The following is a 17,257-nucleotide window of genomic DNA, read 5'->3' as shown; positions in this document are numbered from 1 at the left end:
ACCACTAAGAAGAATATATGCAGTGTATTATTTGTTGAAACTGTCCTTCCGATTTGATTTGAAACTGTCTCATTGCTATCTGTTTGTCAATAAAACTTTGAAAAAAAAAAAAAAAAAAAGTTCAAACACCTGTCACTGTCTCGGTTAATTTTTTACTCATCGCTGGGACAAAATACCCAATACCAAAAATAAGAAAGAAAAGGTTTACTTAGCTCACACTTTGTGGAGGTTTCAGTCCAAACTCAGCTGGCTCCATGGCAGGGTGGCACAAGGCAACAGTCCATGGAGGTGGAAAACAGCAGACAGCAAAGGGAGGAGCAGCGGCCGTGGGAGCTTTCAGAAAGCCTTGCTTGCTTCCTCATATTGTATGCACATTATCAGTCCCAGGGTGGGTACAGTACTACACCCATAACCCAAGCATTGGATCATTAATCACGAAGTCTAGAAGCTGCCCCATGACTGGATGAGGCTTTAGAGGACACCTCGGTATGAACCACAACAGTCAGCTTTCCAAAAAATAAAGAATAATTTATAACCTGAAGGTTTCTAGGCATTTACATGTTCTTGCTTGCACTTTTGACAAATATCATAAATGTAAATACTATGTAAACTTGTGATTACAGCATTCTGTAGTATGTAACACCAGTCTCACCTTGGATAAGACTCATTTACTCCTCATATTAATTTCATGAAATGGAACACATTTTACAATTTGGTTAAATTTACCACAGCATTACATTTGTAAGAGTTCTTTACAGCAAAAATTCTTTGGTGAATCCTAAGGACACATCTTTTAAAATGAACTTTGCATCTTTGGAAACTCTGTAGCCCAGGCCGGATTCAAACTTAAGTCTACCTTTCTGCCTTAGCCTGGCAAATGCTGGGGTTACAGGCATGTACCATGCCTGGCAAAAATGACCTTTCCAAGCTCATTGTATTGGTCTGGTTTCACTTCAGAACAAATCATTTTATGACAACAAAATTAACACTTGATGACTGACTGTATTCATTTTAAGGTTACTTTCCACTTTATTTTATTCCACTTCAATAGTTTTGATGCTTGGATAAAAGCCTTAGTACATCCACTACTTCTGTATGGCTTCCTCAAAGATATGAAACTTGATACTTTTTAAGCCTTAAGGCTTACAAGTCTGTTGTAGTTTTCTTTATTGCTCTACAGTATGGATTGGATATTGATTATTGCTTGACTTCTATGAAGATTTTGCTACTTTCATCTGTAAGGTATCACTCATGTGCAAATTCTCCAGAATTAAGCAAACTGTAATACAGTTTGCATATATTCCTATGGTTACTCTTCGGTATAGGTTATGTGAAATATGCTAGTGCAAGGAGTGAATACCAGATTTGCCAAACTGATTTTTTTCCAGGTTTTTCTTGAGGATATATTGTCAGATGTGTTCTGAGGCCTGAAAACATACTGAAAGACCTGACACTCCCATCCCAGTTGTGAGGTTTTCTTCCAGTTTGAATTTTTTGAACACTAAGGTCAGATTTTCACCCTCAGGCATTGCTACACTGGCAAGGTTTGTATCTACTATGCATTAGCTTTTGTCTAGCTGTGTTAAATAACTCTAGCCTCGCCTCATTTTGTTCTACATAAAAATTTATCTTCCTACTGGGAAGTGGCCAATGTTTTCTAAGGCTCCAACAGTGCCTGATGACTACTGGCCTCATTCACTTATTAGATTGCTCTCCAGGTAGGTATCTCCAATGAAATCCAAGCTAGCTTGTCACAAAAGCCCTTACCACTTTTCTCCAGTATGCTATGTGTTAAAGAGCTTAGTTGGACTTACACACAAACAGCTTTGCTAACTCATGGATTTTAAGATTTTTCAACTCCTTTATGTATTTAGTAGAGGGTCTACAGGGTCTCACTACAGATTGGACTCATAGTGACCCTCCTGTTTTTAGCCTCCCAAGTGCTGGGATTACAGGTGCGCACTACCACCCATCTCACTAGCCACCTCAGGGCACCCCTGGGGCGGGGCCAGCATGGTACACCAGGAATTGAAGCCCAGTCCCTGTGTCTGCCTAAGCAGGTGCTTTAGTCCACTGAGCTACCTGGTTGGCCCTTCTCACTCTTTATGAATGCACTGGCGCCTAAGTGTCAAATCTGACTCAAAATCTTGACAAATTCATTAAGGTTTCACTCAAGTATGAAATTTCAGAAGATGGCCTAGGGATGATTTGAGATTGAACACCTTGCCATATTCATTACATTTCTAAGATTTCTCTCTAGTATGAATTGTCAAATGTTTTGCAAGGTCTGAATGGCAACTGAACACTTTACCACATTCATTACATTTGTAAAGTTGTTTTCCAGTGTGCACTGCTTGATGGTTTGCTAGAAGTGACCTGCGACTGTACACTTTACCACATTCATTACATTTGTACGGTTTCTCTCCAGTATGGATTCTCTTATGCTGTGCTAGAGAAGCCCTATGACGGAACACTTTACCACATTCACTGCATTTGTAAGGTTTATCTCCAGTATGGATTCTCTGATGATTTTCAAGGTATGATTTCTGCCTGAAGCCCTTGCCACACTCACTACACAAATAAGGCTTTTCTCCAGCATGAATTATTAGATGCTGTGTAAGGTAGCAATTGTGACTAAAGACCTGGCCACATTCATTGCACTGGAAATGTTTCTCCCCAGAATGGATTCTATGATGATTGGTGAGGTGTGACTTGTGACTGAAAACCTTCCCACATTCACTACACTTGTAATTCTCTCCAGAATGCATTCTCTGATGATTTGCTAGGTTTGACTTTTGACTGAAGACCTTCCCACATTCATTACATTTGTAGTTCTCTCCAGAATGGATTCTCTGATGATTTGCTAGGTATGACTTGAGACTGAAGACCTTGCCACATTCATTACACTTGTAAGGTTTCTCACCAGTATGAATGGTCTGATGACGTATAAAGTTTGATTTCTGATTGAAGACTTTGCCACAGTCATTACACTTGAAAGGTTTCTCTCCAGTATGGATTCTTTGATGGTTTGCTAAGTATGACTTTTTACTGAAGACTTTTCCACATTCATTACATTTGTAAGGCTTTTCTCCAGTATGCATTCTCTGATGATTTCTAAAGTTTGTTGTCTTATTGAAGACCTTTCCACATGTATCACATAAAAATTGTTTCTTTGCAGCATGGACTACCTGATGCGTAGTAAAACATGAACCTTGGTTAAAAGATTTCATACACTCATTCCATTTGTTCTTTTCACTGTCAAGTACCTGCAGTTCAGGCAGATGTGATTTAAAGCTTATTCCAAACCAATTTTTAATATGTTTCTGTCGTGTATTCTTTCTACCATGTTCATCACTTCTATCAGTGAGATTTTCTTTCTGTTTCACACAGAATCCTGTGTCAAGTCTTCCATCTGCTGTGCACTGACAGTCAAAGTCATGTATATCTGCCTGGATTTCTCTGAAGAACAATTCCTGAATATCATGAATTTTGTGTGCTTCCAACATTACCAATTGGAACATTTCTCCTGTATCTCTTTTCCTTTTTGGTGGCAATTCTTTTATCATACATTTAGGAGAAGAATCTGTGAAATATAAGAAATCATCAGTTCTGATTAATTATAAGTGGTAAATGAATTTTGTTACACGTGTTTATATCAAAAGAAATAATTATAATTGAGCAGTTATGAAATGTCATGATTTATACTTTTTAGGAAAACAACTGAAGAAATGCTGATTTTCCAACATGTTGTGACCAGGGTCAGCCAGATACCTCAGTGGATTAAAGTGCCTGCTTAAGCAGGCGCAGGGGCTGGGAGTTGCCAGTCCTGCCCCCAGTGCACTCTGAGATGGCGAATGAGATTGGGTGTGGTGGCATGCACCTGTAATGCCAGCACTTGAGAGGCTAAAAAACAGGAAGGATCACTACAAGTTTGATCTGTGTAGTGAGACTCTATAGACCTTGTATTAGATACATAAAAAACATTGCGACTAAAACACTACACTTTTTTTTTTTGTTTTTGGTACCAGGGGTCAAACTTGGATCCTTGCGCTTGCCAGGCTCATGCCACTGAGCTCTATGCCTGGCCAACTACATTTCAAAGTTAATTGAACGGGTACTTTGATCACAGAATTTGCATTGACCAAACTGGCAACATACATCTTTGTATCAAAGTATACTGGTCCATGGTATCTAATGAAAGACTGAGGTAAGAGACACAAAATGGAGCCTCTCATCATTATAAGGATAGCAGTTTGATCAGTTTTATTAAATAAAGGAATTTTTAAATATACTATAACATATTTCTTCTTCTTCTCTTTTTTTTTTTTAACCAGGAATCAAACTCAAGACTATGTGCTTGCCAGGCAGGTGCTGTGCTTCTGAACTATATCCCCAGCCCTAGTAGCTATTATTCTTAACTATTTCACAGCAGTATTTTGTAAAATCCTTAAAGTTAATATTAGTTTTCAATTATGATAGCAAGCTGGTGCCATTTATTTTCTAACTCTAATTTATATAGACTAGGGGACAACAGGATTTGATTGTTGGTCTGTAGTCTCAGTCTACATGTTCCCAATGATATCTATTCATACAGGCAGCACATAATATAACAAGTTACAGCAACTACAAGAAGTATAAAAAGTAATATTTCAAAGGAAACAGCATAGCTTCACTTTGCTTCATTGTACAGTGTCACTGAGCCATCGTTCACTGACAATGTTATCTGTCATCACCACTGCACACACGAATTTAGGTAATGTCCTGAGAACAGCTAAAGGTTGAGAAGATGTCTTTCCTTTCACTGTGAGGTTAGTGTGGGAGTCCTCTGCAAATCTGAGTGCACAGAAGAACCACATGAGAGAAAGCCAGCATGGATCAGACGAGCATGGAGGGCAGGGAGTAACAAGCACAAGAGCGCAGTCCAGGCCTGTAAGTCTGTGAACTGTACTACACAAGGGGAGTTAATACTCTTTTGTGAAAAAGAGAAACAGATGGAGCAAGTGACACAAAAGTGTTCATTCTTTAACTATGGCAAAGAGAGTTCAGTTATGGGGAGAATGGAAGAGGGTTAGCCAGGCAGTAGTATAATAGTGGGTAAGGAAGCAGTTGTTTCTGACATTAAGACAGGATTAATAAAACATAAAACAATATCATGAAGATATCAAAATACCAAATTTAAAACAAATTTAACACACAAAGTGTACTTTAACAGTATATTCTAAGTTAGAAGAAAGAAAACTAAAGGAAATAAGGCTGTACACAAATGTTTAGCTATCCTTTGTGCAGTGAAGATGATCTTGTTACTATGTAAATTAATGGATCATTTGAACAAGTCTCATAAATTGCAGATATAAAACAAAGAACACTGCAAGTATCATAAAATATATGGAAGTGCTGATTAAACACAGAGAAAAGGTTCACTTAGGATATATGGAAAAGTACAGAGTAGAAGAACACTGTCTTATGTGATGGTGCACTTTAAAATCTAAGACATTTTCATTTGCTCAGTAAGATGCAAGAAAACTGTATTTTATAAGTTTGATCTTAAAACTGAACAAAAGGCCTGAGCCAAGGTTTGTTGTTGAAAATGAACAATAGCACCCACAGGGAATAAAGGATGGCTTACTTCAAAGTCTCAAGCAGAAGAGACCGTGCATTTGAGAAGTGTGTTGCTAAGAGATTTTTCTATGCCACTGATTGTGGGCTCCAAGGAGATGCTTTTACTGTATGTTTGAAAAAAAAAGGTTGAAGTAATGACATTCAGCAAAATACAGGTGTTCACTGAAATCATCTTAGCTGCTGCCTTTCTGAAAAGAGGCTAACTACCTCTTGGGAAAAAAAGGTATACAGATAATTATTAACATACACAGAACTGACTATCCCCAGGCTCTAGCCAGCGCGGGAAATGCTACCTTCCAGACAGGTGAGCCTGTTGGTACCAAGTCTGCACACAGTACTTAAGAAACTAACAAACTTGAGTACAGCTTGATGTTTTCTCACCTGCTCTGTTCTCATGCAGGATCCTTCATCTCTGGTGATGTCCCTTGCCTCATTGTGTGGTAATGTATTATTGGATTATGCTCTTATTTGCTCTGCTTATATAATAAACTTACTTTCATCTTTTTAAAATCATCATGTGGCTTTTTTTCTGTTTGTGTCAATCTGAACCTCAAATTTCTGTATGTGGCTTCTTGCTGTTACAATATGGCCAATACTGTCATGGTGCCATGGTGAGTTCTGTGACATTTCTCAAAAAGTAGAAAGCAGCTGGAAACAAGTCACTCAGCTACTACTGGCTGTATCTGTTGCAACAGCTCAGTGTGCTTCCTAGTGTCTCAAGCACCCTGAGACATGCTGTCATGGTTTGTGTCAATGAGTCCCCAAAGCCTCATGTGGCTATAGACCTTCTTCAGAGGTCCATGAATGTACAGAGTGTGATGGTGGCATTAGAGTGTGTGGTTAGGAAGTCACTCTACTGATTTGTTTAGCATAGTTCTGGCTAGGCTTAAGGGTGTGAGTGCTACACCTGCCCAAGGGAGGGAAGTCGGCATAAAGCATAAGGGACAGCAAGACTCTTGCCTCCTCCCTGCTTGCTTGCTTTTGACAGGTGACAGCTGGTGGTAAAGAAAACACTAATCTGGGAATGTAGAGGAAGTAAACAGCTTCCCACAGACCTCTCCCACTATTGAAGCTTCCCAAACGCTATGTCACCATACATCTTCCACTCTACCCATCTAAGCACTCACCTGTGTTCACACTTGTGACACATTTCCACTCATTTCGGTTTCTGGATACTTTCACTTGGCCATCCACGCTCCAGGGCTCTCCCCCTACACCAACACGAAGACAACACTCAGGTCAAAGGAGAGATTCCTGCTTGGAAAAAGAAAGGCAAGTGATCTGTGGTGCCCTTTCCACACTCCAGTCCTCTTTACTTGAGATATGGACCATAGAGGGGCGTAGACCAATGTTTCACTGTTAAGTGGAGATACCTAATTCTATTCCAAGGACCAATGACTCAAAAGTACAAGGAAAAGAACAGGAAACTGACTATTTTAAAAGTCTGCTCTAAGCCATATTTCCAGTCTAAATCAACACTGACATATCTATCACAAGTCCAGATGCCATAATACAAAGTTTCACATTTCAGAGGCAATAGGCATCTGTCTTAGTCAAATACTGCAGAGGATTCTATGAAGACACAAGGGAAAAAGCAAAAAGACAAAGAGTACGTCGGACCTCCAGAAGGAGGCCATCCTCACCCAGGGAGACCAGGGTCCTGTAGTTCTCCAACATCACCTCCCTGTACAAAGTCCTCTGAGCAGGGTCCAGGCATTCCCACTCCTCCTGGGAGAATTCTACAGCGACATCTCTGAATGTCAAGAGATCCTGAAATGAGAAACATGTTCCATCACAGGGAAATGGAGGGAATTATAATCTCCCTATAAAATAAAAAGAGGAAATGTAAGGGCCAATTCAACTGAAGTGAGTGAGCTATAGCCATGCTCCGGATATATCTACATTTTGACTCTGGAGTGGCAAAGATGATTTTATACACCAATGATACAAATGGTGTCCCAAGTTCCTAGGTAACTTCAGGACAGGAGCTGGTCATCATGAAGACCTAGGAGGTACTAGACAGTCATTACATTCACTTCTCCCAAACCTGTGGGAAAGGGAGGAGTCTAAAGTTTTAACTGATCAGCAGTATTGGTGATATAACCAATCACAACTAATGAAGCTTCCAGAAAAACTCTAAAAAATAGGACTCAAAGGAGCAGTCAGATAGATAAATGTCTGGAGGCTTCTTCAAGGTGAAACATCCATAGAAGAAATGGGCACACCATGTTACTTATCCCACAGCTCATCCTGTGCATCTTTTTCATCTGAGCGTCCATCTTTTTAAATAAACTTTATAAGAAATACTGAGGGCAGGCGGTTCACTGATTTTCCTGAGCTGCTGTGGCAAATTCTTTGAACCCAAAATGGGGTTGTGAGGACAGGAATCCCCATTTCCAACTCACTATTCAGAACAATAGGCTGAAACTTGCACCCGCAGGTGTCCTCTGACATAGGGACACTTATGTGGGTACGAGATCTCAACAGTGGGATTTAGGCTATTTTTACATAGTGTCAGAATGAAAATGAATTACAGAGCATCCCCCACAGAAGTGCTTGTTTGGTGTGTAGATAAAAATCTTCATGCATCTGGAGTGAAAGTTTTCTATGTGGTGAAATCAAAGGAGGAAGTGAGTTTGTCTTTCTTATATATTCATAAAAGACAAAGCATTTTGAAGCTTGTATCTCTAGAACTGTGTTTCCTTATACCTTTACATGAGAGGTTGTAATATTCTACACCAAGTATAGATTTCTTATTTTGTGGGTAAAACTAGAAATGCACAAATAAAAAACTAGCACAGGTTTTCCGTAAGAAAAGTTATATTCAGTATCTACATGATCTACAGAATAAGGCATGTGTTCAGAAATGACAGTGCACAGCAGCTGAAAAGAAATATCAGAATCTAAAACTATGATAATGAAAGCAACAGTAACGGCTAAAGCTTCTGGACACTTCTTGGTACCGTATATTGTCCTAATTGCTTTACTTACATAATTTCATGGAAAAATGTAACAGCCCTCAGGAGAAATGTTTCTCTTTTAATATAGAGAAAACTGTGTTACGGACACTCATGGACTCCTTTAAGGTCAAAGAGTTAAAAATGGCACAGCACACACCTGAACCTACCTACCTACCTATCAACCTACCCTACCCTACCCTCTGTCTCTGTATTGCTCCCTTTCTTCTTTCAATAGGGCCTTGCTGATTTGCACCAGCTGGCCTTAAAATTATGATCCTTCTGCCTTGGCCTCCAGGGCAGATGGGACTGCACATGTGCTACAGCTTGCCCAGTCAAGGAATTTCTAAAGAGTTAACAAATTTCTATGAAGTCAAACTGAAAGAAGGCCATAAAAATGCATAAAATTCCACATAAAGGTACAAAAGCCCTTTGCTATGAATGATTGTGATCCATTTGAATAAAAATATGACTGAATTAGAAAACATACAGTGCTGGACGTGGTCGCGTAGGCCTATAGTCCCAGCACTCAGGAGGTTGAGGCAAGAGGACTGCTACAAGTTTGAGGCCAGCCTGGGCTAACAGAGTTCAAGGCCACCTGAACTACACAGTAAGAACCTGTCTTGAAAAAAAACCTAAAAACCAAAAAAACAAAAAACACCATATAATGACTGAAGAGAGGAAAAAAGAAACAATGTGCAATTACATGCTATAAACAAGGTTTCACTTTTGTTTAAAGGACTCATATAGGCCAAAAATGGAAAGATAGAAAAAGAAATCCAAATGGAAACCCACAGAGGGCACGGGTGGCTACTTATATATTTTAACACATAGTCTTTAAGATACAAACTGTCATAAGATAAAAAAAAAAAAATGACTTTACATTACTACAAAAGGGGCAGTTCTGCAGGAGATATGATAATTACAAGCACGAACCCAACATTAACCCTCTCCAAAGGACAACATAAACACTGATAGAATTAGATGGCAGCAGGATATTTGGGGGACACTTCATGCTCCATATAACTTATGGACAGAATAACCAAACAGAGGATCAAGCACTGAACAGAAGGCTTCAAAATAATGCACAGCACATAAACCTCACAGACCTGAACAGAACATTCTACCCAACAGCAGCAGAAACCACTACCTCTAAAACACACAGCTATTTGATAGGCCATCAATTAGCTTAAAACAAACCTTTAAGAATCTTGATATCATTTTAATTTTTTTGTGCACAATGGAGTAAGTGTACAATTTAACAGCTGAAGACATACAAAACCCCACAAATATGTGAAAAGTAAACTCCCTCTGACACAGCCAGCAGAAAAAGATTTTAGAAAACATTGATGGCAAAAGAAAAATGAAAACAAATGTGCTAAAACTTAGTGAATGTAGTAAAAGCAACGGCAAATAGTCTAAAGTAGTGTCTCAGTTACTTTTTTATCATTGCTGGTACAAAATACCCGACACTCAAAATTAAGGAAGGAGAGGTGTATTTAGCTAACAGTTTGTGGAGGTTTCAGTCTATACTTGGCTAACTCCAAGGTAGCATGGTACATGGCTGAGGGCAGCAGTTCATGGCAGAAAACAGCACAGAGTAAGAGCCAAAGGGGAGCAGCAGCCAGTAAGTGTTTCTCCCTTCCTTATGTTGTATGCTGATTACCCACCCAGGGCAGGTGTAGCACTCACACCCATAATACTAGCAGCACTCATACCCGTAATCCCTTCCTTGGATCATGAATTAGTCACAAACTCCAGAATCCTACCCCACTGAATGTGTGAGGCTTTGGGGGGACAACTAGACACAAACTATAACAGGTAGTAAAACTTTATGCCCAGAATAAAGGATAAACTCATAGCAATAAACTTTACATCTCAAAGAAGAAGAAGAAGAAAAAAACACAAGGAAAAATTGAGTAGTGGAGATACATAAGACACAGGGGACACACTAGTCAACAAAATACTAACTTTCTGAACAAAAAACATGGCGAGTACTTTTCAGAATCATGACCAATGGAACTTCCTGACATGAAACAATGGAACTCCCTTGGCTCACAGATATGGATGGAGTCTTAGTGGAGACTACGAAGGCTACAGCACTTGTGTGAGAAGTAAAAACAGCAAGATTATAGGAAGTTAGTGGTCCTGGGTCAGATACTTCATAAAGGACAGAGACACTGAAAAGCAAATGAGAACATCACTTTACCTGAGTAACAGCCATTTTCGAACCTTTTTGCTTCCTCTTCCAGGCTTCTTCCCTATGTAACAAGAATCAAAAACATAATTAAATGCTCAGTTTGAACACATCCTCTTGCGGCAACACAGCTACACACACAAAAGAGAAACAACATATGGAAAGATGGGTCTTGTGCTGTCCAGTGTACTGAGGTGGGGATGTTGTGGTATGAAACTCCTACAAAAAGCAGAAGAGACTTTCTCGATGTTGTTCAGAGTGTGCTCTCTTCCCAGTGAAGGCCCAAAAACTGGCAGCAGTGGAGAGCCTGGCTGCACTGAGTTCTCCTTTAGGACATTGTCCTAGCTCTGATCAAACCCATTCCCACCACTTCCCCCTCATTCCTCCAAGAATCACAAGCTGATCCTGTCCCTTAGAAATGTAGGACAGTCTGAATAGCCACTACCGCACACAGAATAGAATCAATCTTAAATATTAATAAGGATGAGTCCTATGCTGACCATGGGAATGGCACTCTGGTAAGGAGCCATAGCAGTTATTTGCACAATACCTCAGCACTCCAAGAGGAGCCTAAGGTTGAGCACCACCCAGTAGGGCAAGCCCAGCCCCCCTCCCACCATCCTGCTCTGGGCTCCCTTTGGAGTCTTGTCCTGAGGATTCAGAGAGAGGACTGGGGAGATTAGAAAGAACTTGGCAAAAGAGCAGGCAACATGGACCAGAGGTGGGAGTGAAGATGTGATTAGGATGTCAGTGGAAGGTAGAAACCAAAGAAGTCTCCATTGAAACATTGATATCAGAACAAAGGCTTGAGAAGGAAGGTATATGCCATCTGCAGCTGACAGGCCAGTGAGTTTTAAGCAGAGATAGAATCCCAAGGAAGTCCTCAGCCAGGAACTACAGCAGCCCCAGGATGTGTGGCTGGAATAGAGTGAGCACAGCAGATACTGCAGGTGACAAAGGAGCCAGGTTACTTCTGGAAGCACAGCAGGTGTGGCTGACACACCTAATATTTTTCTCCCACATCTGAAATGAATTTCGAAAATAACAGGCTTTGTCATCACCTTTATAAAGATGTGATTTTTCTATTTTACATAAAATACTTACAAATATTATAACACATCCTATATTTAAAACATACATTATGTGCAAGTATTCAGCTAAGCCCCAGAAGTGCAGGGTAACCCCTACCTGAGACAGTGGGGACTACAAAGGAAGTTATTTACAGAACTTAGGAATCACATGGGGACTATGAAGGAAGTGGTATCTGTCAGATGTCCCAGCAAATTTGAGGTGATATAGGGACATACGACTCTCGGAAAGGTCTACAGGGACAATGAACACATGAGTATGGTATCAAAGCCATGCAGGAGGTAATAAAGAAAAGCAATGGATATTGTCAAGAAGTTCAAGGCTAAAGTCTTGGACAGCATCACATTCAGTAGACAGCGTCAGGAGACACCAGCAGAGGACACACGTTGCTGTCTGCCATGGCTGTGAATCACCTCTGATCTCCTGCTCTGAGCTGTTTCCTTTTCTGGCTCTATCCCCTATTTTGGGGGTTCTCATCTCTGCCGATCAATACTCACTTTTTCTCCCTTGCTACCTTCTTGGCTTCTTTCTACTCTTGGTTCTTTGGAATCGCTCACCTGTGCTCTACCTTTCCATCTGTTCACGGGTGTTTATTTCCTGATCCCTTTGCCCATTTTTGCTCACAGGGAGGGGATAGACGAGCAGCCCTCTCTGGAGGAGCACATTTCTCCCTGGGTGGAATTCGGGAAGCAAGAATCCTAAAGTCACAGGACAAGTCCAGGTCTCTGAAAGAGGAAGCCTGAAAGGGGCGCTGGCGTGGGGGTGGGCGCAGCCCCGGAGGGGAGGGGCGGGCGAGGCCGGGTCCCCTCCCGGGGGGTCCAGAGACTGGGACCGAGGTAAGGACGCGGTGGAGGAGGGAGGCATCGAAGGCCCAGGCGGGACGGACAAGCCCTTCCTCGAGCACCTCCGCTCTGCAGGGCCCATGCGGGGGGGGGGGGGGGGTGTCTCACAGCGCTGTCTAATTTGCCAGGAGAGGGGCGGGCGGGGCCTTGAAGGTCCCTAGAGACCCAGATCCGGACAAGGAGGCGCTGGGACAGCGAAGCAGAGCGCAGACAACCGGGACAGAGGGACACTCACTCGCCGCGACCGTATCCTCGCTTCACAGGACCCACTTCCGGGTCTGCAGGAAACTGCGCGCGCAGCCCAAAAGCCCAGAGTGGGCGGGGCAGCACGCAGGGGCGGGGCCGTCGGTGGGCGTGACCGTCGGCTGGCGGGGCCTCGGAGGGGCGTGGCCGTCGGTGGGCGTGGTCATCGGCGGGAGGGACCCTCGGCGGGCGGGACCTCGGCGGGCAGGCCTACGCTCCGCAGGTGAGGTTCTGGCTGAGTTGCTTCTTCCCTAGCGATCAGACCTGTGCTGGGCGCTGCGCTGAGTGACTGCGGCGTGGACGTGGGATCTCCTTGAAGGAAGCCGCACGGCCTCTGTGCCCCCCAGTTCTTGCTGTTAAAATTATTTCTGGCGATTTCATTTAAAATCCCCCCCACTGCCCTGCAGATTGCAAACTAGATGAGCTGGAAACCGTGCCCGGCCGCGCATGCTCTTTCACGACCTGGCGCTGGGCGGTGGTGTCCGGTGGGTGTCGCGCGCCTGGAAGCTCTTTCCGCGGTGGGGGAGGAATCTGTATTCCAGCAGCTGGGAGCTTCCTGGGGAGGAAGGCAGAACCCACAGGGAAGGGGAGAAGGGGAAGGACAGGGGGCCAGGGAGAGCAGGCAGACCTGGAGTAGGCGACGCTGGGCAGGTGGAATCCGGACCCCAAAGACAAGACTCTTAGTGCTGGGAGAGAGGAGGGTGCAGTGAGCAGGAGAGCAGGGGCCAAGCGGGGAGGGGAGACCAGATTGAAGGAAGCTTTAGTTAAAGCTTCTCTTATAGCAAAGTGTTTCTCCACAAAGCCTCCAGTGTCATAGATGTGGCTTTAGGAAGGAGAGTGAACCAAGGCACAGCTGAAGCTAAATGTGATGTCAAGGGAGAGGGGTCAGTAGATGTTTCTGTTACTTTTTCTCATTGGCGGGGCCATAGACCCAACACCCAAAATTAAGAAAGGAAAGGTTTGCTTAGCTTACAGTTAGTGGATGTTTCAGTCCATGCTCAGCTGGCTCCGAGGCAGAAAACAAGCAAAGAGCAAAGGGAGGAGCCGCAGCTGTGGCAGCTAGCAAGCCTCCCTCCCTCCCTTCCTTATATTGTATGCAGATCACCCATAATCCCAGCATTAGATCATGAATTAATCACAAACTCTAGAAGCCTTCCTCAATAACTGCATGAAGCTTTTGGGGGGAGACAAGTACGCACAAACCATAACAGTAGGTCTTGCCTCCCCCTGGGACTGCCCACTTCTCTCTCTGCTTCTCCTCTGCCAAGCCTCACTGCCTGCTGTTTCTTCTTTGGAGCCAGCTGACTGTGGACTGAAGCGTGATCCTAAACGATTCTGTCCTGCATGGTCCTGTGTATCTCTGTTGTGTCGTGAAGGAAAAATGACTGAGATAGGTTCTCTTCCTCAGCAGCTCTAGAAATTCAGAGACGGCTGCAAGGAAAGAAAGAGCTTTTGCTATCACTGGCAGGTTGGAAGCTGAGGGTTTGTCATCTTGCTCTGAGGCTGCCATTGCAGTGTATATGTGGAAGTTTGAGGGAGGTATAGGTTTACTTTCAAACACGTGGGATGGGCCCTCGGTTGGTGTAATTTCCATGGTTTGCTTTCTCCCCCACTTGATGTCAATTCCTGATGATTAATGTTCTGAGTGCTATTAGCAACAAGTTACTGATAAGGTTTTTTTTTTTTAATCCAGAAACTATAACCTTGCAATTGATCATTAGGATAGACTAAAAGGGGTGGAGAAACAGCTTTGGCCAGAAACAGAATTAACCCAAGAAGCCTCTTCATGAGGAGTCGCCTTCAGCAAAACTAGCAGGAGACTAATTACAGATTGCTTAGCTACCTCATCTCCAAAACTTGTGTGCTTGAGAGTCAGAGAAGTGAAGCTGCAGTGTTTGTCTAGTCTTTCCCCAGGTTTCAGAATGTAAAATTATCAGGGAAAAAAAGATAAGTGGAAAGCCAAGCAGCAATGTGTGAATTAAAGAACAGTCAGAAAATTTGAGGAGAAAGAACAGGGTTAAACAGTTTGCCCCAGAAAAACTGGGGCTGAAACTCCTGATAAGAAGAAATGTGGAGGTGGGGCAACAAGGAAAAACAGAAGTGGTCAGAAATCTAGAAAGAACTATAGAAAGTGGTGGGGAAAGAGCAAGGGGTGACGAAACTAGACCTAATGAGGTTTGGATTGATTATACATGGGAAGTTAACTTGTAAAATACTACTTTTGGCTGTATAATGTTAATAATATAAAATGCAGATAATCCTCTGTTATATGTGCAAAAAGAAATTGTATAACTAGTGGCATGAAACTTCTGAATTTCCAGGTATTTCTCTCAGAAGATCATATCCAACCCCTGTTCAGCCATGAGTGACCCAGTTCAGTGCATTGAAGTCCATCCTGTTGCCTTTCCCAGTGCTGGGAGAGAGAAAGTGCTACAGAGGAGAAAGTAACTGTCATCACAGGGTCCTTTTGAGGGGAATACCAACAGTATTATACTCCCTCCACCCTGCCAGTGGAAACTTGTGTTTCCTTTACTTTTAATTCACTGTTTTCATGATTATTGACTGTTTACTTTTGTTTTTCTGTAAAACTGCAATTGCTGAAATGATATTGGTACTGTCTCTTAATTACATCCTTTAAAAGGATGTCTCATATCATCCTTTTAAACCGACATACCTTCAAATTTGTTGTCTTTTTTTAACCTTAAAACTCATTGCTTTTTGGGCAGCGGGGATAGCTCAGTAGACTAAGCGCTTGCCAGGCAAGTGCAAGGGCCTGAGTTTAATCCCTGGTTCCACAAAAGAAAAAAAAATACAAAACCCCAACTCATTGCTTTTTAAAAACATCCAAATTACTTTCAGGATACAGTTGTGCAGAATATACAGTCCAATTCCAAAAGGGATGAGTGGAAATAGATCTAAATCTGAACCATATTGCAAAAATCTTGCCTTTGAATATATGAGGCTTTGTGATGACACAAGCTAAGCCCTAACAACCTTGTAATTCTGTTTGAAATTTATTTACTTATTTGTTTATTTGGTACAGGGTCCCACTGTGCAGCTTGGCTTTGTAGTGATCCTCCTCTTTTTTATTCTTTTTTTGCATTTTAAGACAGGGTCTACAGGGTCTACAGGGTTTCACTGCGAAGATCAAATTGGACTTGTAGTGATCCTCCTGTTTACATCCTCCTAAGTGCTGGGATTACAGGAATGCACCACCACTCTCAGTCTCAGTTGCTGTCTCAGGGCGCCCCAGGGGTGGGGCTGGCAGGCAGGCCCAGGGTTCAAACTCCCAGCCCCTGCATCTGCCAAGCAGGTGCTTTTAATCTGCTGAGCTATTTGGCCGGCCCTTGTAATGATCCTCCTGTCTCAGCCTCTCCAACTCTAGGAATACAGGCATGTCCCACCACATCCGGTTCTGTGGCCGGCAGGGTATGTGATACTGGGAATCCAACCCAGGCCCTTGCACTTGCAGGGCAGGCACTTAGACTGCTGAGCTATCTCTCCTGTTCACAACCTTGTAATTTTTCAAAAAGAGGCCAAACACAAATGCTGGAATAAAAATATAGCCTCTTGGATGAATGATGATGGGAAGACTGGACATCCATGCACAAATACCAAAACTGGATTAGTTTTTACTCTGTACAAGAATTAATTAAGCAAGGATAAATTTCAGACTCAAGAATGAAACTACTATAACAAAATGTAGGGTAATCACTTAGAGTCCTAGACATAGGTAAAGATACTGGACTGGCATAAGACTCCAGTTTCTCTGAAAATATAACAAGAATTAAGATGCACCTGTTTCACAATGAAAATCCTTTACATAACAATAAAACAAAGTGGTGAGACAGGCTATAGAATGGTAGAAAATCTGGGCAGTTACTTAATATCTAGAACATAAAAAAACCTAACCCCTCCCCCAGCAATTAAGCCAATGAGTAAATAAATGAGTGAGCTGAACTGGCATTTCTCAAAAGATGTAACAAATAGCCAGTACATATATTAAAAATTTTTCATTATCTTTAACCTTCATGGAAATGGAATTGCTAGTTGTGTTGGTAACTCACTACTATTATGGACTATTGGACTATATTGGGTTATTTTGCTGTATTCAAGTACCTACAATATTTGGACTGACATTAAGTATGAAAAGGTCCTTTACAGACTTCTCCCAATACAGCTTCTATAACTGCAATGGAACACCCATCTCTGACAAAACAAAAAAGGGGGATATAAATAAAGGACCATTTTTTTTAAAGCCTTTATTAATTTAGTGTGTGTGTGTGTGTGTGTGTGTGTGGCCAGCTCAG

The 17,257-nt window shown here is 42.2% G+C and overlaps 1 protein-coding gene across 1 annotated transcript; it reads right to left on the bottom strand.

The window, feature by feature from the left end:
- Window positions 1–846: 846 nt before the first annotated feature.
- LOC101583477 (zinc finger protein 347-like) lies at window positions 847–13,000 on the bottom strand. Its single transcript, XM_023704866.1, has 5 exons — window positions 12,940–13,000; window positions 10,786–10,837; window positions 7,263–7,389; window positions 6,747–6,830; window positions 847–3,583 (listed from the first exon to the last, which is right to left on the bottom strand). Exons 2-5 carry the CDS (start codon window positions 10,798–10,800, stop codon window positions 2,244–2,246), a joined length of 1,566 nt encoding a protein of 521 aa, XP_023560634.1. The 5' UTR covers window positions 10,801–10,837; window positions 12,940–13,000; the 3' UTR covers window positions 847–2,243.
- Window positions 13,001–17,257: the final 4,257 nt, after the last annotated feature.

The sequence above is a fragment of the Octodon degus genome, unplaced genomic scaffold, assembly GCF_000260255.1.
Source record: "Octodon degus isolate 3935 unplaced genomic scaffold, OctDeg1.0 scaffold00206, whole genome shotgun sequence".
NCBI lineage: Eukaryota > Metazoa > Chordata > Mammalia > Rodentia > Octodontidae > Octodon > Octodon degus.
This window is presented reverse-complemented; position numbering and strand designations above follow the sequence as displayed.